Consider the following 24,691-nt stretch of genomic DNA (forward strand, 5'->3'; position numbering starts at 1 on the left):
GTAAGTCTTTCCCAGGGAGTATATTTTCTTCACAGTTGAGGCGTTACCAAGGAACAGTTACTAGAATTTTCTAGGATGCTGTTCTCTTACAAGTCCTTCAGGACGGTGGTGGTGTCGGCAGATTCAAAGCTGTGTGTGTTGCTGGTCTGCACACCACGTGGATGCCATCCTTTCTCAGGGCTCCCTTCTTGTATGTGTGGGTTAGCTTTTCTGCTTGCATATTTGAAACGTAAACTATGTGCATCCCTCTTTCAAGTCTCCACTGACTCTTGCCCAAGAGTTCGTTCTTAAAGTTGAATAAATATTGTGTAGCTTTTGCCAAAATTTTTGTCGTTGGTTGTGCTTTTGGTGTCATATCTAAGAATCCATTGCCAAATCCAAGGTCACAGAGATTTAGGTCTGTGTTTTCTTCTAAGAGTTTTATAGTTTTAACTTGTACTTTAAGTCTTTTATCCACTTTGAATTAATTTTTGTATAGAGAATGAGGTTAAGGGTTCAACTTTATTCTTCTGTATTTGGATATCCAGTTATCCAAGCACCATTTGTTGAGAACATTTATTCCCCATTGATTGGTCTTGGCAACCTTGTTCAAAATCAGTCGATTGTAAATATGTGGGTTTATTTCTGGACTCTCAGTTCTGTTCCATCCACCTACATGTCTTTTTTTTTTTTTTAAACATGAAATTTTTTTATTTTTAAATTTCTTTTTAATAATTTATTTATTCATGAGAGACACAGAGAGAGAGAGAGGCAGAGACACAGGCAGAGGGAGAAGCAGGCTCTATGCAGGGAGCCTGACATGGGACTCGATCCCGGGTCTCCAGGATCACACCCTTGGCTGAAGGTGGTGCTAAACCGCTGAGCCACCCGGGCTGCCCTACATGTCTGTTTTTACTTAGACCAACGCCACAATGTTTTGATGACAGTTGCTTTGTAGTAAGTTTTGAAATTGGGGAAGTGTGCATCCTTCAATTTTGTATTTCTTCTTTTTTTTTTTTTTTTTTTTTTTTTAAATTTTTATTTATTTATGATAGTCACAGAGAGAGAGGGGCACAGAGACATAGGCAGAGGGAGAAGCAGGCTCCATGCACCGGGAGCCCGATGTGGGATTCGATCCCGGGTCTCCAGGACCGCGCCCTGGGCCAAAGGCAGGCGCCAAACCGCTGCGCCACTCAGGGATCCCTTTTTTTTTTTTTTTTTTTTTTTTTTTAATTTTTTGTATTTCTTCTTTAAGATTGTTTCGACTATTTTATGTCCCTTGCAATTTCATATGTATTTTAGAATTAGCTTCTCGATTTTTTTTTTAAGGATTTTATTTATTTATTTGAGAGGGAGAGCGACAGAGAGCACAAGTGGGAGGGAGGGGCAGGCTCCCCAGTTAGCAGGGAGCCTGATGCAGGGCTCGATTCCAGGACCCTGGTCATGACCTGAGCTGAAGGCAGATGCTTAACTGACTGAGTCATCCAGGCGCCCCAGCTTCTCAATTTCTACAGAGAAGTTAGCTGCAATTCTGATGGGGATTATGTTGAATTTGTCAGCTTGGAGAGTATTGCCTTCTTAACAGTGTTAGATCTTCCGATCCATGAACATGGGCTGTCTTTCAAGTTATTTAGATCTTTAATTTCTGTCAACAATGTTCTGTGGTATTCAGATGATATCTTGTATTTCTTTTTTTTTAAATATCTTGTATTTCTTTTGTTAAATTTATTCATAAGTATTTTATTTTTGATGCTATCATAAATGAAATTGTTTAAATTTTGTTTCCAGTTGTTACTTGCATATAGAGGTTGATTTTTTTCTACATTGATCCTATGTCCTGCAACTTCATTTATGAGTTTCCAGTAGTTTAGTGGATACCTTAGGATTTTTCTGTTTACGAGGTCTTATCATCTGTGAGTAGAGATAGTTTTACTTCTTCTTTTCCAACCATGCCTTTTATTTCATTTTTTTTATTTTTTATTTTTATTTATTTTTATTTATTTATGATAGTCACAGAGAGAGAGAGAGGGGCAGAGACATAGGCAGAGGGAGAAGCAGGCTCCATGCACCGGGAGCCCGACGTGGGACTCGATCCCGGGTCTCCAGGATCGCGCCCTGGGCCAAAGGCAGGCGCCAAACCGCTGCGCCACCCAGGGATCCCTTTTATTTCATTTTTGCCTAATTGCTCTGGCCAGAACCTCCAGTACAGTGTGGAATAGAAGTGTTGAGTGTGGACATTGTTGTCTTTTTCCTCTTTGTTTCCTTTTGTTATCAAGGTTATGCCAGCCTCATGAGAATGAGAATGTTCCCTTTTCTATATTCTGGACCAGATTGTTTAAGGTCTGAGTTATATGTTCTTTGAATATATGATGAACTTGCTGGTAAAAATCTCCGTTTTCTCATTTCTGTTGAAAGATTACTGATTTCAGTTTCTTTTGTGATTATGAGGTTATTCAGTTTTATATTTTTTCTTGAATCATATTAGGCAAATTAGTGTAGGATTTATCCATTTCTTCTCAACTTTATATTAGGATAAAATTTTTGTGAATGCTCCATTTGTGATGAAAAATACAAGTTTGAAGTTGCCTTCTATGTGTATCCATTAGGTTAGAGTTGCCAGCTGTCTTATTCACATCTTTGTCTTTACTGGTGCTTTTTTGTTTGCTGGGCTACCTACCATTACCAAGAAGGGTATGTGAAAATCTCCCGCAGTGATGTGAACTTGTGGTCGTCAGTTTTTGCTTTTGTTTTCAAATTATTGTTAAAGGCATATGTGTTTAGAACTCACATCTTCTAGTGGATTTATGTACCCTTCTAGTACCCTGTGTTATCTCCAGTAGTAATTTTTGCCTTCAGGTCTGTTTTTTTACAGATGTTTATAGAGCAACATCAACTTTCAGTTGGATAGTATTTACCTGGGGTATCTTTTCTCACCCTTTAACTTCCTGTATCTCCATGGCTTGGATATGTGTATAAATAGCCCATGGCTGTATTTTACACATCCAGTGTGTTTTCTTCTAACAGAAATGTCTAGTCTATTTACAGGGGACTATGAACTTGCTTTTTCCCCACAACAAGCTAGTCTTTGTGACACCAGTTGCATGTCCAGTGACTCAAGTACAGCCTAACACTGTCTGCCTGGAGACCACATCGGATCCCATAGGTTAAAGGCTCAGCCCCCTACGACAAGTCCCACCCATTGCATTTGCTGATCTCAGGTCCAGGCTGTGCTTCTGAACGACCAACTGGCTGTAAGTCAAAGGTTCCCGAGGGGAGGAGCAAGATGGCGGAAGAGTAGGGTCCCCAAATCACCTGTCTCCACCAAACTACCTAGAAAACCTTCAAATTATCCTGAAAATCTATGAATTCGGCCTGAGATTTAAAGAGAGACCAGCTGGAATGCAACAGTGAGAAGAGTTCGCGCATCTATCAAGGTAGGAAGACGGGGAAAAAGAAATAAAGAAACAAAGGCCTCCAAGGGGGAGGGGCCCGCGAGGAGCCGGGCTGAGGCCGGGGCGAGTGTCCCCAGGACAGGAGAGCCCCGTCCCGGAGGAGCAGGAGCTGCACCGACCTTCCGGGCGGAAAGAGGCTCCAGGGAGGTGGAGCAGGACCCGGGAGGGCGAGGATGCCCTCGGGCTCCTGGGGACAGTAACAGCAACTGCGCGCCCAGGAGAGTGCGCCGAGCTCCCTAAGGGCTGCAGCGCGCACGGGGGACCCGGCGGGACCCGGAGCAGCTGAAGGAGCTCGGGCGGCGGCTCCGCGGAGGGGGCTGCGTGTCCCCGGGAGCAGCTCGGAGGGGCTCGGGCAGAGGAAGAGGCTCCGTGCGGAGGGGGCTGCGCGGTTCCAGGAGCAGCTCGGAGGGGCTCGGGCGGAGGCTCCGCGGAGGGGGCTGCGTGGACCCGGGAGCAGCTCGGAGGGGCTCGGGCAGAGGAAGAGGCTCCGTGCGGAGGGGGCTGCGCGGTTCCAGGAGCAGCTCGGAGGGGCTCGGGCGGAGGCTCCGCGGAGGGGGTTGCGCGGCCCGGGAGCGCGAATCCACCAGCGCAGGCTCCGGAGCACAGGGCGCCGGGACACAGCCCAGGATCCGGCCTCCCCCGGGACAGGCAGAGGCCGGGAGGGCCCAGGACAGCGAGGACGCTCCTGCCCCAGCTGAGCAGATCAGCGGCCCCGCCCCGGAGCCTCCAGGCCCTGCAGACGGAGTTCCTGCCGGAGCTGAATCCAGGTTTCCAGAGCTGCCCCGCCACTGGGGCTGTTCCTCCTGCGGCCTCACGGGGCAAACAACCCCCACTGAGCCCTGCACCAGGCAGGGGCACAGCAGCTCCCCCAACTGCTGACACCTGAGAATCAGCACAACAGGCCCCTCCCCCAGAACACCAGCTAGACTGACAACTTCCAGGAGAAGCCAAGGGACTTAAAGTACACAGAATCAGAAGATACTCCCCTGTGGTTCTTTTTTTGTTTGTTTGTTTTTGTTTTTGTTTTCGTTTTTGTTTTGTTTTGCTTTTTGATTTGTTTCCTTCCCCCACCCCCTTTTTTTCTCCTTTCTTTTTCTTTCTCTTTTTCTTCTTTTTTTTTTTTTCGTTTTTTTTTTCTTCCCTTTTCTTTTCTCTTTCTCTTTTCTTTCCTTCTTTCTCTCCTCTCTTTTTCTCTTTTTCCCAATACAACTTGCTTTTGGCCACTCTGCACTGAGCAAAATGACTAGAAGGAAAACCTCACCTCAAAAGAAAGAATCAGAAACAGTCCTCTCTCCCACAGAGTTACAAAATCTGGATTACAATTCAATGTCAGAAAGCCAATTCAGAAGCACTATTATACAGCTACTGGTGGCTCTAGAAAAAAGTATAAAGGACTCAAGAGACTTCATGACTGCAGAATTTAGAGCTAATCAGGCAGAAATTAAAAATCAATTGAATGAGATGCAATCCAAACTAGAAGTCCTAACGACGAGGGTTAACGAGGTGGAAGAACGAGTGAGTGACCTAGAAGACAAGTTGATAGCAAAGAGGGAAACTGAGGAAAAAAGAGACAAACAATTAAAAGACCATGAAGATAGATTAAGGGAAATAAACGACAGCCTGAGGAAGAAAAACCTACGTTTAATTGGGGTTCCCGAGGGCGCCGAAAGGGACAGAGGGCCAGAATATGTATTTGAACAAATTCTAGCTGAAAACTTTCCTAATCTGGGAAGGGAAACAGGCATTCAGATCCAGGAAATAGAGAGATCCCCCCCTAAAATCAATAAAAACCGTTCAACACCTCGACATTTAATTGTGAAGCTTGCAAATTCCAAAGATAAAGAGAAGATCCTTAAAGCAGCAAGAGACAAGAAATCCCTGACTTTTATGGGGAGGAGTATTAGGGTAACAGCAGACCTCTCCACAGAGACCTGGCAGGCCAGAAAGGGCTGGCAGGATATATTCAGGGTCCTAAATGAGAAGAACATGCAACCAAGAATACTTTATCCAGCAAGGCTCTCATTCAAAATGGAAGGAGAGATAAAGAGCTTCCAAGACAGGCAGCAACTAAAAGAATATGTGACCTCCAAACCAGCTCTGCAAGAAATTTTAAGGGGGCCTCTTAAAATTCCCCTTTAAGAAGAAGTTCAGTGGAACAGTCCACAAAAACAAAGACTGAATAGATATCATGATGACACTAAACTCATATCTCTCAATAGTAACTCTGAATGTGAACGGGCTTAATGACCCCATCAAAAGGCGCAGGGTTTCAGACTGGATAAAAAAGCAGGACCCATCTATTTGCTGTCTACAAGAGACTCATTTTAGACAGAAGGACACCTACAGCCTGAAAATAAAAGGTTGGAGAACCATTTACCATTCGAATGGTCCTCAAAAGAAAGCAGGGGTAGCCATCCTTATATCAGATAAACTAAAATTTACCCCAAAGACTGTAGTGAGAGATGAAGAGGGACACTATATCATACTTAAAGGATCTATTCAACAAGAGGACTTAACAATCCTCAATATATATGCTCCGAATGTGGGAGCTGCCAAATATATAAATCAATTATTAACCAAAGTGAAGAAATACTTAGATAATAATACACTTATACTTGGTGACTTCAATCTAGCTCTTTCTATACTCGATAGGTCTTCTAAGCAAAACATCTCCAAAGAAACGAGAGCTTTAAATGATACACTGGACCAGATGGATTTCACAGATATCTACAGAACTTTACATCCAAACTCAACTGAATACACATTCTTCTCAAGTGCACATGGAACTTTCTCCAGAATAGACCACATATTGGGTCACAAATCGGGTCTGAACCGATACCAAAAGATTGGGATTTTCCCCTGCATATTCTTGGACCATAATGCCTTGAAATTAGAACTAAATCACAACAAGAAGTTTGGAAGGACCTCAAACACATGGAGGTTAAGGACCATCCTGCTAAAAGATAAAAGGGTCAACCAGGAAATTAAGGAAGAATTAAAAAGATTCATGGAAACTAATGAGAATGAAGATACAACCGTTCAAAATCTTTGGGATGCAGCAAAAGCAGTCCTAAGGGGGAAATACATCGCAATACAAGCATCCATTCAAAAACTGGAAAGAACTCAAATACAAAAGCTAACCTTACACATAAAGGAGCTAGAGAAAAGGATCCCTGGGTGGCGCAGCGGTTTGGCGCCTGCCTTTGGCCCAGGGCGCGATCCTGGAGACCCGGGATCGAATCCCACGTCGGGCTCCCGGTGCATGGAGCCTGCTTCTCCTTCTGCCTATGTCTCTGCCTCTCTCTCTCTCTCTCTCTCTCTCTGTGTGACTATCATAAATAAATAAAAATTAAAAAAAAAAAAAAAAAGGAGCTAGAGAAAAAACAGCAAATAGATCCTACACCCAAGAGAAGAAGGGAGTTAATAAAGATTCGAGCAGAACTCAACGAAATCGAGACCAGAAGAACTGTGGAACAGATCAACAGAACCAGGAGTTGGTTCTTTGAAAGAATTAATAAGATAGATAAACCATTAGCCAGCCTTATTAAAAAGAAGAGAAAGAAGACTCAAATTAATAAAATCATGAATGAGAAAGGAGAGATCACTACCAACACCAAGGAAATACAAACGATTTTAAAAACATATTATGAACAGCTATACGCCAATAAATTAGGCAATCTAGAAGAAATGGACGCATTCCTGGAAAGCCACAAACTACCAAAACTGGAACAGGAAGAAATAGAAAACCTGAACAGGCCAATAACCAGGGAGGAAATTGAAGCAGTCATCAAAAACCTCCCAAGACACAAGAGTCCAGGGCCAGATGGCTTCCCAGGAGAATTTTATCAAACGTTTAAAGAAGAAATCATACCTATTCTCCTAAAGCTGTTTGGAAAGATAGAAAGAGATGGAGTACTTCCAAATTCGTTCTATGAAGCCAGCATCACCTTAATTCCAAAGCCAGACAAAGACCCCACCAAAAAGGAGAATTACAGACCAATATCCCTGATGAACATGGATGCAAAAATTCTCAACAAGATACTGGCCAATAGGATCCAACAGTACATTAAGAAAATTATTCACCATGACCAAGTAGGATTTATCCCTGGGACACAAGGCTGGTTCAACACCCGTAAAACAATCAATGTGATTCATCATATCAGCAAGAGAAAAACCAAGAACCATATGATCCTCTCATTGGATGCAGAGAAAGCATTTGACAAAATACAGCATCCATTCCTGATCAAAACTCTTCAGAGTGTAGGGATAGAGGGAACATTCCTCGACATCTTAAAAGCCATCTATGAAAAGCCCACAGCAAATATCATTCTCAATGGGGAAGCACTGGGAGCCTTTCCCCTAAGATCAGGAACAAGACAGGGATGTCCACTCTCACCACTGCTATTCAACATAGTACTGGAAGTCCTAGCCTCAGCAATCAGACAACAAAAAGACATTAAAGGCATTCAAATTGGCAAAGAAGAAGTCAAACTCTCCCTCTTCGCCGATGACATGATACTCTACATAGAAAACCCAAAAGTCTCCACCCCAAGATTGCTAGAACTCATACAGCAATTCGGTAGCGTGGCAGGATACAAAATCAATGCCCAGAAGTCACTGGCATTTCTATACACTAACAATGAGACTGAAGAAAGAGAAATTAAGGAGTCAATCCCATTTACAATTGCACCCAAAAGCATAAGATACCTAGGAATAAACCTCACCAAAGATGTAAAGGATCTATACCCTCAAAACTATAGAACACTTCTGAAAGAAATTGAGGAAGACACAAAGAGATGGAAAAATATTCCATGCTCATGGATTGGCAGAATTAATATTGTGAAAATGTCAATGTTACCCAGGGCAATATACACGTTTAATGCAATCCCTATCAAAATACCATGGACTTTCTTCAGAGAGTTAGAACAAATTATTTTAAGATTTGTGTGGAATCAGAAAAGACCCCGAATAGCCAGGGGAATTTTAAAAAAGAAAACCATATCTGGGGGCATCACAATGCCAGATTTCAGGTTGTACTACAAAGCTGTGGTCATCAAGACAGTGTGGTACTGGCACAAAAACAGACACATAGATCAGTGGAACAGAATAGAGAATCCAGAAGTGGACCCTGAACTTTATGGGCAACTAATATTCGATAAAGGAGGAAAGACTATCCATTGGAAGAAAGACAGTCTCTTCAATAAATGGTGCTGGGAAAATTGGACATCCACATGCAGAAGAATGAAACTAGACCACTCTCTTTCACCATACACAAAGATAAACTCAAAATGGATGAAAGATCTAAATGTGAGACAAGATTCCATCAAAATCCTAGAGAAGAACACAGGCAACACCCTTTTTGAACTCGGCCATAGTAACTTCTTGCAAGATACATCCACAAAGGCAAAAGAAACAAAAGCAAAAATGAACTATTGGGACTTCATCAAGATAAGAAGCTTTTGCACAGCAAAGGATACAGTCAACAAAACTCAAAGACAACCTACAGAATGGGAGAAGATATTTGCAAATGACATATCAGATAAAGGGCTAGTTTCCAAGATCTATAAAGAACTTATTAAACTCAACACCAAAGAAACAAACAATCCAATCATGAAATGGGCAAAAGACATGAACAGAAATCTCACAGAGGAAGACATAGACATGGCCAACATGCATATGAGAAAATGCTCTGCATCACTTGCCATCAGGGAAATACAAATCAAAACTACAATGAGATACCACCTCACACCAGTGAGAATGGGGAAAATTAACAAGGCAGGAAACAACAAATGTTGGAGAGGATGCGGAGAAAAGGGAACCCTCTTACACTGTTGGTGGGAATGTGAACTGGTGCAGCCACTCTGGAAAACTGTGTGGAGGTTCCTCAAACAGTTAAAAATATACCTGCCCTACGACCCAGCAATTGCACTGTTGGGGATTTACCCCAAAGATACAAATGCAATGAAACGCCGGGACACCTGCACCCCGATGTTTCTAGCAGCAATGGCCACTATAGCCAAACTGTGGAAGGAGCCTCGGTGTCCAACGAAAGATGAATGGATAAAGAAGATGTGGTTTATGTATACAATGGAATATTACTCAGCTATTAGAAATGACAAATACCCACCATTTGCTTCAACGTGGATGGAACTGGAGGGTATTATGCTGAGTGAAGTAAGTCAATCGGAGAAGGACAAACATTATATGTTCTCATTCATTTGGGGAATATAAATAATAGTGAAAGGGAAAATAAGGGAAGGGAGAAGAAATGTGTGGGAAATATCAGAAAGGGAGACAGAACGTAAAGACTGCTAACTCTGGGAAACGAACTAGGGGTGGTAGAAGGGGAGGAGGGCGGGGGGTGGGAGTTAATGGGTGACGGGCACTGGGTGTTATTCTGTATGTTAGTAAATTGAACACCAATAAAAAAAAAAAAAAAAAAAAAAGGTTCCCATGACGCCCTCCTTGGGTTTGGTTAATTTCCTAGAGCAGCTCATGGAACTCTTCACTTCCTGTTTAAGTTTATTGCAGACACTTCTTTTTAGGGGGAGAGAGCATGTGCGAGCGAGTGTGGGAGCAGTGGCGGGGGAGGGGCAGACTCCACTCCACATACAGTGTGGAGCCTGATGTGGGGTCGATCTCACAATCCTGAGATCGTGACCTGAGCCAAAACCAAGAGTCAGATACTTAACAGACGGGCGCCCCTGTTTGCAACTTTATTATAAAAGGATATGATAAAGGATGCAGATGACCAGCAGATGGAAGGAGGGATGATCAGGGCGAGGTGTGTGGGACGGGGCTTCCATGCCCTCACTAGGCCCCTCTATGTGTTCGCCAACCCAGAGGCTCTCCACACCCCGTGCTGCTGGGATTCTGTGGAGGCTTCCTCAGGTGGGCATGGTGGGTCGGCAACTCCATTTTCAGCCCCTCTCCCTTCTCAAGAGTATGGGGGTGGGGCTGAAAATCCCAAGCTTCTGGTGACCAGGCCCCATCCAGGACCCACCAAGAGTCTACTCGTTAGAACAGAAGACACTCCATCACCCAGGAAACTATCAGGGTTTCAGGAACCCCATGTCAGGAGCAGGTCAAAGACCAAATACCGGAACAAAAGATGCTCCAGGTGATCTTACCATACAGGGAAGTACCAGGGTTTCAGGAGCTCTGTGCCAGTAGCTGCGGGCAGAGGCCGGTATGTACTTTCTATTACCTCACGATTGCCTTCTTTATATTTTCACATCCCTCCTCTTAAATTTTGAGGTTACTTGATATTTGTTTTAACACTGGAACATTTGTCAGTGCTTAACGTTGATGCTTTACAGTCCTATGCAGCGGGTGAGAATCAAACACCTGAATATCATTCCTTCCCTCCGACGCAGGTGGTGCTGTCATTATACGGATGATGTCGCGACCGTGTGTCACTGCTCCGTGACCCTACAAGAGATGGTGGTGTAGAACAGCGATGCTCAGGGTTACTCATTGTTCACTCTGTCACTCGCACAGGAGACCTTTTATCTCAAACCAGTCCTGCCTGAAGTCTGTTAGAATGGGAGTTAGTTAGGCGGCGGCTGGACTCGGCGTGGGCTGCACTTTGCTCACTGTACTGGAACGTGGCAAGGCCCGTCTATGTATTGTCTCCGGCTGTTTTCGCATTCCAGTGGCGTCACGTAGGTGTCACGTAGGTGTGACTGAGGGTATGTGGCCCGTACCCGGGCTGTACGGAAGAGGTCTGCTGATCCCTGCATTCGTGAGGCTCTGGCGGGGTGTCCCGTGTCTTCCTTCTGGACAGAGAGAGTTGCAGGGTCTGTGGTTGTAGCAGCAACTGTCCCGTCAGCCCTGCACTGTTTATTGCCTTTGCTGTTGCAACCCACAAGCGCTCACAGTACGCTGCCTCCTCCTCTGTGGTTGATCTTAAGACTTTCTCATTGTCTTTGGTGCTCTGCGGTTTGTCTCCAGCTAGCCAGGTGTGAGTTTCATTTCTTTTTTTTTTTTTTTTTTTACTTTTTTTTTTTTAATTTAAATTCGGTTTGTGAACATACAGTGTAACACCCAGTGCTCATCCCTTGTTTTGTTTCTATTTCTGTTTATTCTGCTTGGAATTTTTTTTTAAAGATTTATTTATTCATTTATTTATGATAGAGAGAGAGAAAGACAGAGACACAGGAGGAGGGAGAAGCAGGCTCCATGCTGGGAGCCCGACGTGGGACTCAATCCCGGGTCTCCAGGATCGCACCCTGGGCCAAAGGCAGGTGCCAAACCGCGAGCCACCTGGGGATCCCCTTCTGCTTGGAATTTATTGGACTTTGCCACTCAGTGGATTGGTACCATCTATCAGATCAGGAAGTTTTTTACCCTTTATCTCTTTAGATCTTTAGCCCTGCTGTGCTCTCTTCTCTTGTCTTCAGAGGCTCCGATTACGTATTCGTGCAGCCTTTGTAATCTGTGCCCACCTCTTAACCTCCCCTTGTATTGTTGCTCTCACTTCTTCAGATCTGTTTACTCTCTGATCTGTTTCATCTGCTGCTAAGCCCATTTATAGAGTTAATTTAAATTAAATGATTTTATGTATGTCTTTTATGTTCTTTGTCACATATGCTGAGTTTTTATTCTCCTTATTTTTGTCAGAAACTTATTTATGGGGAACCTGGGTAGCTCAGTGGCTGAACATCTGTCTTCAGCTCAGGGAGTGACCCCAGGGTCCTGGGATTGAGTCCCACGTGGGCTCCCTGCAGGGAGCCTGCTTCTCCCTCTGCCTGTGTCTCTGCCTCTCTCTGTCTCTCATGAATAAATAAGTAAATAAATAATCTTTAAAAAAAAAAAGCAAGTAGACCTTGTAACACTGGAATATTATTCCATATAGCATTTCTAATTCTTATAGTAAATTTCTCTAGAATTTACGGCTCGGCATTCATATCATTTGATGTGCATTTGCCTGTCTCCCCTTAGAAGCCTATGGGACATCCTACTCCCCTCCCTCCCTCCCCTTCTCCCCTTTTCTGTTCTCCTCAGTGGTTTTCATAAAGATCAAAGCTTATGGCAATGTTTACCTCCTCTTTGGTTTTGAATACAACTGTTTTCCTACCATGGCTTTCACTGTCTTTAGTAAGTTTTATTTCACTCTTAGTTTTTTAAAGTGATAATATTGCACACCAGTCCATAAAGCTCTTTGGAAATAATGTGGTCCATATTATCAATAAGTTGCCCTTAAAAGTAGATGAAGGTAAGTAAACCGATTAACGTGGGGCCTACAGCCCATCTCGTCCTAATATGTAATGAAGCTCTCAGGATGGAGCGGCTCGCTTGAGGGGACACTATTCCATATGCTCTTTTATAGCAAGATTAACAGAAAAAAGGACATGGGACAGGTATGTAACAAAGAGAAATAAAAAGTGGATCTCGGGTGTACACGAGGAGAGTGTCATCACAAGGTGGTTTAGCTGAATCGAACACTCAAAAATAATTTTGATAAAACCACACTGTGGGTTTTTTTTTATAATAGTCTTCTGATCATATTGTTCCCTTTCAAAGCTGCTTTCGTGTTTTTTGGTTAAAACACAATTTGATTGCTGTGAACATTCCTCCGTATACGAGATGTGTGCATCTTGGCTGACTGACTTGGACTTACGAACCGTGAGTGGGGTCCCACAGGATATTAAAGCCATGGAAGAAAGGAGTCTTCCCAAAGATCATGGACATGTTTTCATTGTAGGAAAAAAAAAAAAGATAGAATTTTGTATTTGAAATGTCATCATTGGCTATAACACAACGGATTTTTGGAATTAGGTTATAATAAAACCTTAATTATCCAAAGTCCATTGAAATACTGAAACACACACACACCCCCCCTAGCGTGATCAGATTTAAAGGCCCGCAAGAACGAGAATACCCAATCAGAATGTAGTAGGATGCTGACTGTATTTAAATAATGATCTTTCTTTTTCCTTCCGGAGGTGAAGATGACTTAATAGAATTTACCACAGTTACTTTAGAATCTCTGAAAGCGTTGCTGGCGGAGGCCTGGCCGGGGGGTAGATGGTGCATCTTACTTTCCGGCGTCTCCTCGAGCTGTGGAGGGGCAGCCGTGCAGGCCTGGTCGTGTTTGAAGACGTAGCCCGACCCAAAGAGTTCCTCCATTAGACTTCTTTTCTTATCCCTGAATGTGTCTTTGGCCTTTGTTCGGGAAGACTTGCCAAAGGAGGGCTCGTACCCGCTCACCGCGTGCTCTGGCCCGGGGCCCGCGCTCCCGTGCGGCTTGCCCGCGCTGAGACTGCCTCGCGGCCCGCCTGTGCCCGCCGGCCCGCCCAAGGCCGGGAGCCCGAGATGCAGGTTCTCGGTGGCTTCTGTGAAGGAGTAGTGCTTTCTCGGTCGCAAGGGCGCTTTGATACTGGCCGCAGCAGTTTTATCAGGCGTCTCATCCGTGTCATTTATCTGGAGGCTGCCTGTGAACTTCCCTTGGGCTGCGTCTTCCCGCTTGCCCTCCTTCTCGGGAGGACTTACTTCAGTCCTTGGTGGTGGCAGTTCCCATTCTTTCACCAAAGCGGGTCTCTTCTCTTGATCTTTCTTCTCTCTTGGTCTTCCAGTATTCTCCAGAGGTGGTTCTACTTCCAAACGTTCCTCTTCCTTCGATAAATCTGTATGCGGAAAATAGTCTATTTAGTGATCTTTAACATGAGCGGGCTCCTATATCAAGCGGGCCTGTTGAGCGCACTTACTGGCATCCGACAGGCACAGGGACGTGACAGAAAGACGTCCAGCAGATGCACACGACACTAGAATACAGGGAAGGGCGCTGTGAACCAGCTCGAGACGGTCTGCTTCCCCAGAACATACCAAGTCAGTAAGGATTACGAAACCAAATCTAAAATGATACTCGTGAAAGAACTAACCTGTGCTGAGTAGTGAGGACGTTCATCACTCCTGGGGGCCAGAGTGCCACGTAAAGCAATGAGAACCGTTTTCACCCATCCAAGCAGCAAATAATTTCCAGATTCAGTGAGAATATGGGGACAGTGGAATTTCTGTTCCCCATTGGGTGTGTCCATTGGTACAGCTGTTCTTGGATGGTAATTTGACTATCAAAAATTTTTAACTTTTAAAAAACACTTATTAGAGAGTGAAAGCACAAGTAGGAGGAGAGGCAGAGCGGGAGGGAGGAGCAGGCTCCCCACTGAGCAAGGAGCCCAAGGTGGGGCTCGATCCCAGGACCCCCCAGGATCATGACCTGAGCCAGATCCCAGGACCCCAGGATCATGACCTGAGCCAGATGAGCTCAGATGAAGGCAGATGCTTCATCGGTGGAGCCACCCTGGCTCCCCTAACTGTTTTCTGGAGATTGTGCAGGTGTGACTGCATGAGGGGGGTTGCGGGGGTAGGGGGCAGAGGGAGAGCGAGGACCCCAGGCAGAGTCCCTGCTGAGCGAGGAGCTCAACGTGGGGCTTGATCTCTCAACCCTGAGATCACGACCTGAGCCAAAACCAAGAGTCAGATGCTCAGCTGACTGCACCACCCCGGCGCCCCGTATCTATCAGTTTTAAATGAACCTACGTACTCTCCTACCCAACAGCTTCACTTCTACGAACTGTGCACCTCTCTGCCGTCTGGTCATGTGCACCCACTCCGTCCTGTGATAGCTGCCCAGGATCCCGTAGACTGCACATGCCATTTCTTTACCCGTGGCCCCTCGACAGATGTTCGGGATGTTTCCCTGTTGCTAGACTGAGCCGCAGTACACATCCTTATGCGGCTCTTTGTGTGTTTTTACGGAGTTTGGTCCTAGAGGTGCCCCCCGCCAGCATCCTGGCCCTCGGCCGCCCTGCATAACTTACGTGTTTCCCTTCCCACGCTAGAACGTAAGCACACGAGGGTGGGACGTTTTGTCGTCACTGCTGCACCCCCGTGGCCAGGACAGTGCCTGACACACACAGTATATGCTCAGCGAACATTTGCCAAAGGAATGAATGAACTTTCCCGGACGATACACCACAGCGGACGAACAGATCCGGGGAAAACCTGAGCACACCACGGACCCCGGAAGGAATGGAAAGTGGGGTTGCCAGCTCCTGCCATCCCGCACCAGACGCAGCGGCCTCCAGGCCAGTTCGGCCCCTCCAGAGCCTCTCCTAGGCCACCCCGCTCAGACCGAGCTGGGGGGTGGGGCGGAATGTGTGCCCCTGGGGCCCCAGGTGACAGCGTCGGGCTTGCCCAGCGTGTGCACTCCAGCACATTTCCCTCCAGCAGTAATTCAACGTGGACAGGACGGCGCAGTGTCTTTACGATCTGAAGAGAGGGGCGTGACTCTTGATTTCTGCTCAGGTCCTGACCTCAGGGCCGTGAGATCGGGCCCCGTGTTGGGCTCTGCGCTCAGCGGACAGTCTGTTTGAGATTCTCTCCCTCTGTCCCCAGCCCCAGGCCTGTGCTTGTGCTCTCTCTCTAAATAAATAAAATCCTAAAAAGAAAAAATTCTGAAGGTGGATGATCTCCAACCCAGAATTTCTTTCTAGCCCATTAAAGTATGAGGGTAGCAAAGTGCCCTTTCCAGATGACGGGCATACACGTTTACCTTCACACGCCTGTTCTCCAAAAGCTAGGAGGGGATGTGCCCTTAGGGCATGACGGCATCTACCGAGGCGGGGGGGACAGGGTTTAGGAACCAGGGGGCTTGGCGGAGGAGGGGGTGGCAGGAGCCTGCAGGGGGAGGGAGGTCCTGGCACCAGAGCTCTGCACCCAAGGTAGTGGGCCACCCTTCCCCAGGCCCAGAGGCCTCAGCGCCAAGCCCCCTGCTCCACGGACCTCCCCGTCGGGCCTGCCCTCCCCGTCGGGCGCCGCGGCCTGGCGTGGCCTGCACTTGCACTTGGCCCCCAGGAGCGTTCTGCGGACCTACTCCTGAGGGGGGGGGGGGGCGAGTCTGCTGACCCCAGGGCAGGTGGCCTGTTCGCTCCGACCCGCTCTGTCCCGGGGCAGGTGCCAGGGCTCTGGGTTCTCTGCCCCCGGGGACGGGCCCCACACACCCGGGGCGCTGGAGCCAGAGTCTGCATCTGGGAGTCCTCGCTTCCAGTCTTCGTTAGGGGGGATGTTGCCCTTCACTCGGCCAGCTTTGGGTTTGCTCCTCGGGGTCAAAAGCGAACATACTGATTACGGATACCTGGAAGGCTAGGACGCTGTGAGGAGCAGCCGGGGGGCGGCGGGCACAGAGTGGAAGACGGAGGTTGCTGCTGGGGGGCGCGGGGGGCGCGGGGCTGTGCTTAGGGCCCGCGGGTGCCCCTGCGAACGTGGGCCGAGCGCCTGAGGTACGGCTACACAGGTGCTCCTTTCCTAATGATTCTTTACATTGTGCATCTGTGTCTTGTGTAGACTTTCACACGCACAGAATAATTCACAACTTGAGAATAAAGGAGACTTTTAAAAGTGGTTAAAATTACCTTCATATTTTCTCTTGGAATCCTCTTGTTTTGGAAGTTTGCTGATAGAGCGAGGAATCGCATGGGTTATTTCAGTCAATTTTTCTTTATGACCAGTGTTTCTGGTTGTCTTCTTCCCCTATAATTTAGAAAAGCAGCAAAAACACATTTTTTTGGGGGGGGGGCACAGATCATTTTAAGTTGTATTTTATTCAACAAGTACAAATAGTTGTGTAGGATAAGAGACTGTTTATACCCTATTTTCATAAGGATACGTTCAGACACTGAATTCAGATCTGTTGTACCTTAGCCGTCAAAGGTGGAGCATCTTCTGATTTTTGGGTTTCCTGGTGTTTCATACTTGTCAATGGAAAACCTCTGTCTGCTTGTACAGATTTTGTTGAAGAAACTGCAGGACAGGCACATTATATGTGAGAAACATATTTTACATGTGGAAGCAATATTGATTTTAGATATAAATTAACATTGAAGTGTCCGGTGTAAAACAAAGTCTATTAGGCATTTAAAACTTTTTTTTTTTTTTCAATATATGTATAACGTTTGCCAGTTTCCCTCTTCCCTCTACCACTTTGCCTGTTTTGTCTTGTTTTCGGCAACAAAGGTCATGGGTATCACAGTGTTAGGCTCCAAAGCAAGGAGGCCTGAGGCTAGGTCTGCGTTGCTGATGGAGGACACGTGGTTGTGAGGCAGGGAGCCGCGGCTGAGCACGGAGGCCTCCTGTGCCCACACGCTTGGATACCAGCAGCTAGATGGGTTGCCCATGCTGGAGCCTGCCACTAAGTCTACGCTTTCCTCAAAGCGATAACCCATTTAAATGACCCCATGTTGGGATGATCAGCTCTGCAGGCTGTTATTCTGGATTACAAAGCAGAAGCAAACAAAGGCAGGCAAAGAAAGAGGAGGTTGTTGCTGCTTAGTGGCTTTTTTTTTTTTCTTAACCAAAACAGGGTGGGTGTTCCTGTTGTACCTCTTGTGAGCAAAGCCTTGTGCTGGCAGATCTTGGGGGCGGGGTGGGGGTCGAGGGAATAAGTACGTCTTGTCTTGAAGGAAAAATACTATTGGGCAACGAAAAGGTACAAACCAGTGACGGGCTGCAGCTGCGTGGGCGTATCTCAAAAGCATTAGGCTGAACAAAAGCAGCTAGACAGGGGCAGCCCCGGTGGCTCAGCGGTTTAGGTTTGGCGCCGCCTGCAGCCTGGGGTGTGATCCTGGAGACCCGGGATCGAGTCCCACATCGGGCTCCCTGCATGGAGCCTGCTTCTGCCTCTGCCTGGGTCTCTGCCTCTCTCTCTGTCTCTATAAATAAATAAAACTAAAAAAAAAAAAATAGCAGCCAGACAACAGAGCACCTGCTGTAGGACTCCACTGCCAGGAGATTCTAGAACGGGCAAAGGAAGCTGCTCTGACCAGGGAAATCAGTGGTTGCCTCAGTCCAGGGACAGGGACTCCTGACGGCAGGGGGTCGTGCAGGGTCCTGAGGGAGAGGTTCTGTGCTGACCAGGGTGCTGGTCCCATGCCTTTCAGCAGTTGTCAAAACCTGCTGAAATACACACTTAAAATGGGTGCATTTTATTGAGGTGGATTGTGCCTAAGTTATGATGATTTTAAAAACCCACACTGGGGTCCCTGGGGGGCTCAGCGGTTGAACCGTCTGCCTTTGGCTCAGGGAGTGACCCGGGGTCCTGGGATCGAGTCCTGCATCAGGCTCTCCGCAGGGAGCCTGCTTCTCCCTCTGCCTGTGTCTCTCATGAATAATAATAATAAAAAGAAGCTCACACACTGACTGGCATGTACTTGGAAAGTGCAACATCTGGCAGGCATTTTGCTCCCCGCTGGAAAGTGGGGCTCTCGCTCCACCTGTGGTAAGGACACGCGGGGACCGGGCAGGGGCTGCGAGGACCCGAGACCATCTCTATTCCCTCCTACTGTTTCCTCCATATCACACAGCTCATTATTCTTCTAGATTCACAAAGTATTTTAAAGCCTAGTAAAACGATTTTTAAAAATACCCATCATTTGCATGACATAAAGTGGACGAATAGGACTACAGACTTAAAAATAGATTTTGAGCAAAAAGTAATTAAAACATACCTTTTGGATAATCTTTGTCATGTAAATTTTTAAGTATCCGACTAGTATAGATATTTCTAATTTCGAGCTCTCGGTCCTTTTCCTAAAGAGAACAATACCATTTTTTAAAATGAATGTTTGCTCTTATCAGCCTCAATTTCTTCTATAAAACAATTTAAGTGGGCTCAGTGTTCTTCGAATAAAATCTATTGATGTTCACAGAAACAAACAGGCCATATCCTTGGATATTGTTTCCTACACCAAAAAGTAGTTTTTAACAGAGCAACAGACTTTTGCATCAGGCACAATCTTGCCGAGGGCTTTGCAAGCCAGTGTCTTTCACTATAGCTTTTCTGTCCCCTGGGTCTGTGCCTTGAAGTTTGCTGGCTTTTTTTTTTTCTCCTCATGGTCCAGTATAGCCACCAGCCACGTTGTGATCTAATTAAGATGAAGTGAACAATTCTGTCCTCCGTCACATTACCCGTATTTCCAGGGCTCAGCAGCGGCCGTGACTGGTGACCACACTGTTGGGTGGTGCGGGTGGAACATTTCCACCATCACAGAAGTTCTGCTAGACAGGCCCGCATTTAGACGGTAGGTGCAGGTGGGTAAGGCCTGGAACAAGGGCATCGTTGTTCAGCTTTAAATCTCAGAATTGGCTTTTTATTTTATTTATTACTATTTTTTAAAGATTTATTTATTTGAGGGCAGCCCCGGTGGCTCAGCGGTTTAGCGCCGACTACAGCCCAGGGCGTGATCCTGGAGACCCTGGATCAGTCCCACGTCGGGCTCCCTGCATGGAGCCTGCTTCTCCATCTGCCTGTGTCTCTGCCTCTCTCTCTCTCTCTCCTTCTCATGAATAAATAAAATAAAAAAAAAGATTTGTTTATTTGAGAGAGAGAGGATGCGAGCATGAGTGGGAGCAGGGGGGGGCAGAGGGAGAGGGAGAAGCAGACTCCTCCCTGAGCAGGGAGCGTGACACGGCTCCATCCCAGGACCCCGGGATCATGACCTGAGCTGAAGGCAGACGCTTCACTGACTAAGCCCCCCAGGTGCCCTGGTTTTGTACTTATTTTAACCATAAAATTAATTTGCTGTCAGAGCCAAATGGATAAAGTATGAGAATATTAGCCTTTTCAAGAAATTAAGCTTCTAGGAGCAAAAATGTTACAGTATGTTTCTCTTTTTCTTTCTTTCTCATTGTGATAATGCCGCATTTAGTAAGAAAGAACAGTAATGGAGGCAGTTTGTTTCCATGAAAAATTGGTCAAGTTTATTCTGGATATTATGTTTAAGAAGAATATAGAAAGATCTTAGAAATATAGAAGAATATAGAAGATCTTATAAGAAGATCTTAGAAAGATTTTTTTACCCTTACTGGTTAAGACAAGAAAGATTTTGATACTTAGAGGGGCAAAGCATTGATGGTCTGGAAAATTCAGTTTTCTTTTTATTTTTTTTGGTCCACTTCAGCAATGGAGAGGAAGAAGGCAGAAGGGCTGACTGACCGGTGTCTGATGCAGGGCTGGCTGGGGGCAAAAGGAAGCCACCTGCAGGGCAGTCCTCCCTCTGGCTCAGAACAAAGGTTCAGGTGTGGGTGCCTTCCACAGAGCTGGACTCAAAATCAGAGGCGACAGGTTCAGGACATGATCCAGGATACTTGTATAGCTGAGATCCATAAGTTAATCAGAGAAAGAGTAGGAAGGGAAATCCACATCTAGGAATGTTCATGAATGCTTGGGGAATATTCATAGGATGGACTACTCATGAGCTCAAAGGCTATCAGGTCAGTGTTCAAGGGAAGTTGGGTCATGGTGGGGAGCCAAATTAGGATCAGGATGGATGGCTTCCAAAAGACAGGAAACGAGGTCTTAATAGACAAGGCCGTTCTGGTGGAGGTGAGCTTGTAGCCTGGATGTGGGGTGGAGCGGCAGGACGTCAGCTGGGAGCTGTGGAAGACTGACATTCTCTCCCCTTACTTTAGCCCACACTCTGGGCATGGAGCAGAGTCCAGAATTGGTGTTGGGATGACTTTGAAAAGAGTTTCAAAGTACAGAGACACAAATTTTGATCTTTGGGACCGTGCCCTCCCAAACTCGGGTATTAATGATCTATGTTAAAATGGCAGACTGCGTTTTCCTAAAATTGCTTCAGCAATATTTCTGGTCCTGTATGCTCTTCCAGAACCTTGTGACTCCCCATTAAGAATCGATTGCTCCTCCTCTTGTACTGCCTGGACAAAGGGATGAGGTGGAAGAGATGCTATGTGACGGGTATTCTCTCCGTCTGTCTCTGCTCTTCTCCTTGGAACCTAGCCACCATGTTGTGAGGAAGCCCACACCACACATGGGTGGTTCTGGCCGACACCCCCAGTTATGATCTCAGCTGTCAATTGGCACCAACTGCAGACATACGTGTGAGACTTCAGAGAATTCCAGCCCCCGGCCTCTGAACTGCCTTAGCTGATGTCAAGAGCGGCAGAGATGAGCTATTGCCAGCAAGCCTTGCCCAAATTGTGGATTCATGAACAAAATTCATATTGTCATTTCTTAAGCTGCTAAGGTGTGGAGTGATTTCTGCACCATGATTTAGGTTGTGATCATCTGTGTCTGGTTCCTCCATCAATCCAAAACATTACTTTTGGTCTTTTTATCTTCCAGAAATTCTTTGGCAGTCCTGGTACAATTGTGGTATCCTTTCTGGGGTTATGGGTTATTGTTTTAAAAGTATATTTTCTGTCATTTCCATAGGTTGTGGCAGGAAGGGATGAAAAACATGTATTTAACCCATCTTCTTGATCTATTTCAACTTTTGTTATGCATAAGAATGTAATTTTTCTTATTTTTCCCTTTGAAAGGATTTTATTATAAAAATATAAAAAATATGGGATGCCTGGGTGGCTCAGCAGTTTAGCACCTGCCTTTGGCCCAGGGCATGATCATGGGGTCCTGGGACTGAGTCCCACATTGGGCTCCCTGCGTGGAGCCTGCTTCTCCCTCTGCCTATGTCTCCTGCCTCTTTCTCTGTGTGTCTCATGAATAAATAAAATCTTTAAAAAATGTATATATAAAAAATATACAAAAGTAGAGAAAATATATAGTGAACCTTCATGAACCAATGAGCCAGATTCACTAACGAACAACTCATGCCCTGTTTCTGTCTACACACCACCCCCTCTGATCCCATCCCTTGTCTGGGGATTATTTTGAGGCAAGTCCTAGGCATCATATAATTTAATCTGTCTTTCACTATGTATCTATAGCAGACAAGGGCATCCCTTTCAAAACCTAACCACAATATCAACATTGCACCTACCAAAAAAAATCAGTAATAATCCCATAATATCAAATATCTAGTTTGTTTCACATTTTTTCAACTGTCTCATAATTTTTTTCTTAGGTTTGCTTGAATCAGATTCCAAACAAAGTCCAAAACATTTGAGATTAGTATGTCTCTTAGTCTTGGTGCCTGGGTGGCTCGGTCGGTTAAGTGTCTGACTCTTGATTTCTGTTTAGGTCATGATCTCAGGGTCGTGAGATTGAGCTCTGCGCTGGGCGTGGAGCCTGCTTGGATTCTCTCCCTTTCTGTCTCTCTCTGCCCAACTTCCCCCTTAAAAAATGTCTGTTAGTCTTTTAAAAAACTTGTTTATACACAGCTTTATTGATGTAATTCACATACCACATGATTTGCCCCTTTAAAGTATACAATCTGGTGGGTTTTCTTTCTTTTTTTTTTATTATGGTGAAATGCACATAAGAGTCACTATTTTAATCATTTTAAGTGTACAGGTCAGTGGCATTAAATAGCATTCACGTTGTGCAACCAACCATCGAGGTCCATTCCCAGAGCTCTTCTCATTTTGTAAAACTGAAACTCTGTTTTCATTCAAGGCTAACTTCCCACTCTGCCTTTTCCCAGCTTCTGGCAACCACCGCTCTACGGGGTCTTCGTGATTTTGACTAAGTACCTCATATAAGTAGGATAATATCATATTTGTCTTTTGTGACTGGCTGATTTCAGTTGGCGGAGTGTTCTGAAGGTTCATCCATGTTGTAGTGTGAGTCAGAATTCCCCTCCTTCTTAAGGCTGAATACTACTTCATCGTGTGTGTGTGTGTGTGTGTGTGTGTGTGTATCACATTATATTTATTCAGGACACCTACTGATGGACACTTGGGTTGCTTCCACATTTTAGTTATTGTGAATAGTGCTGCCAGAAACATGGGGGTACAGATATCTCTTCAAGACTCTGCTTTCGGGGCACCTGGGTGGCTCAGTGGTTGAGCGTCTGCCTTTGGCTCAGGTCCCACATCGGGCTCCCTGTGGGGAGCCTGCTTCTCCCTCTGCCTGTGTCTCTGCCTCTTTGTGTCTCTCATGAATAAATAAATAAAATCTCTCAATTCTTTTGGGTTTAGACACAGAGGTGGAATTGCTGGATCATATGCATTTTTAATTTTTTTGAGGAACTGTCATACAGTTTCTATAGTGGCTGTGCCATTTACATTTCCCTGTAATGGTGCCTGAGGGTTCCACTTTCTCCACATTTACTGATACTTCTTTTTTCTCTTCTTTTATTCCTTCCTTCCTATTTATTTATTTAAATATTTTATTTATTTACTTGAGAAAGAACGAGCAAGAGAGAACATGAGCAGGGGGAGGGACAGACGGACAGAGGGACAGAGAATAGCAGATTCCCCACCAAGCGGGGAGCCCAACGTGGGGCTGGATCCCAGGACCTTGAGATCATGACCTTAGCTGAAGGCAGATGCTTAACTTACTGAGCCACCCAGGCACCCTTGCTATTTAGTTCTTGTAGAAACTGGGTTGTTTGTTCTGTAGGGCTTCCCATAGCCTGACGATGCTGATTGCCCCCTGAAGTGCTGCCACATTCCCCTGCCCCTATACTTTTAGATCCCAATGTTTGACCACAGGGGCTCCTGGATGGCTCAGCTGGTAGAGTATGTGACTCTTGATCTTGGGGTTGTGAGTTTGAGCCCCACACTTGGTGTAGAAATTACTTTAAAAAATAAAATATTAGGGAATCCCTCGGTGGCTCAGTGGTTTAGTGCCCAGGGCGTGATCCTGGAGTCCCAGGATCGAGTCCCACGTCAGGCTCCCTGCATGGAGCCTCCTTCTCCTTCTGCCTGTGTCTCTGCCTCTCTCTCTCTCTCTCTCTCTCTCTGTGTCTTTCATGAATAAATAAAAATATTTTTTAAAAAATAAAATATTAAAAAAATAAATGATCACATCTGGGTATGATTTTTTGGGGGGGAAGAGTCTGCCCTAGGTGATGGTGTACTTATCAGTGGGCAAGTACATAATGTCTGGTGGTGTCTCTTCTGTGGTGCTGCAAAGTCATTGACAATCATTGCTTTGCTCCATTAACTCACTAGGAGTTCCAAAATAGTGATACTCTTCTATTTTGTCATTCCTTCTTTATCATTATTTGGAATGCTTTTATAAGGAAGACCTCCCTCCTCACAAACTATTTGGTTGCTCTGAATATAGGAAAGGTAAAAATAATTGTTTTTCTTTATTTACCAGTTTTTGAAATAGTGTGCTGGTTCCTCTAAAGGCGACTAACCACTGAGGTGCTTTGTTTTGCTTTTTAAAGTGTCATTGTGAACTGTTGGATTTCTATATATTTGATAAGTTTCAACCCATGTAGTAACTCTATTGATCTTCAAATTGCCTTATCTTTGGCCAATGATAACTAATTTTAGATGGCACACTACTCCTTCTCTACATTTTCCTTGCTTTTGTGTGACAGTGTGTC

The 24,691-nt window shown here is 45.5% G+C and overlaps 1 protein-coding gene and 1 long non-coding RNA gene across 6 annotated transcripts in view; one reads left to right on the forward strand and one right to left on the reverse strand.

Moving 5' to 3' along the window:
• The first annotated feature begins 1,219 nt into the window (after nucleotides 1-1,219).
• Nucleotides 1,220-16,162, forward strand: LOC140621693 (uncharacterized). Its single transcript, XR_012021461.1, has 3 exons — nucleotides 1,220-3,241; nucleotides 9,879-14,768; nucleotides 14,992-16,162. It is a non-coding gene; the product is annotated as an uncharacterized lncRNA (long non-coding RNA).
• LCA5L (lebercilin LCA5 like) overlaps nucleotides 13,110-24,691 on the reverse strand; it is a 48,866-nt gene continuing 37,284 nt past the window's right edge. For all 5 annotated transcript variants that reach the window (XM_072807002.1, XM_072807005.1, XM_072807001.1 and 2 more), the window contains 4 exons: nucleotides 18,938-19,019; nucleotides 17,131-17,234; nucleotides 16,847-16,964; nucleotides 13,110-14,059 (listed from right to left, as the gene is read on the reverse strand). In XM_072807002.1, coding sequence (XP_072663103.1) covers nucleotides 13,347-14,059; nucleotides 16,847-16,964; nucleotides 17,131-17,234; nucleotides 18,938-19,019 — 1,017 coding nt within the window. In that variant the 3' untranslated portion in view covers nucleotides 13,110-13,346. The remainder of the gene's footprint in view (nucleotides 14,060-16,846; nucleotides 16,965-17,130; nucleotides 17,235-18,937; nucleotides 19,020-24,691) is intronic.

Source organism: Canis lupus, chromosome 30 (genome assembly GCF_048164855.1).
Source record: "Canis lupus baileyi chromosome 30, mCanLup2.hap1, whole genome shotgun sequence".
NCBI lineage: Eukaryota > Metazoa > Chordata > Mammalia > Carnivora > Canidae > Canis > Canis lupus.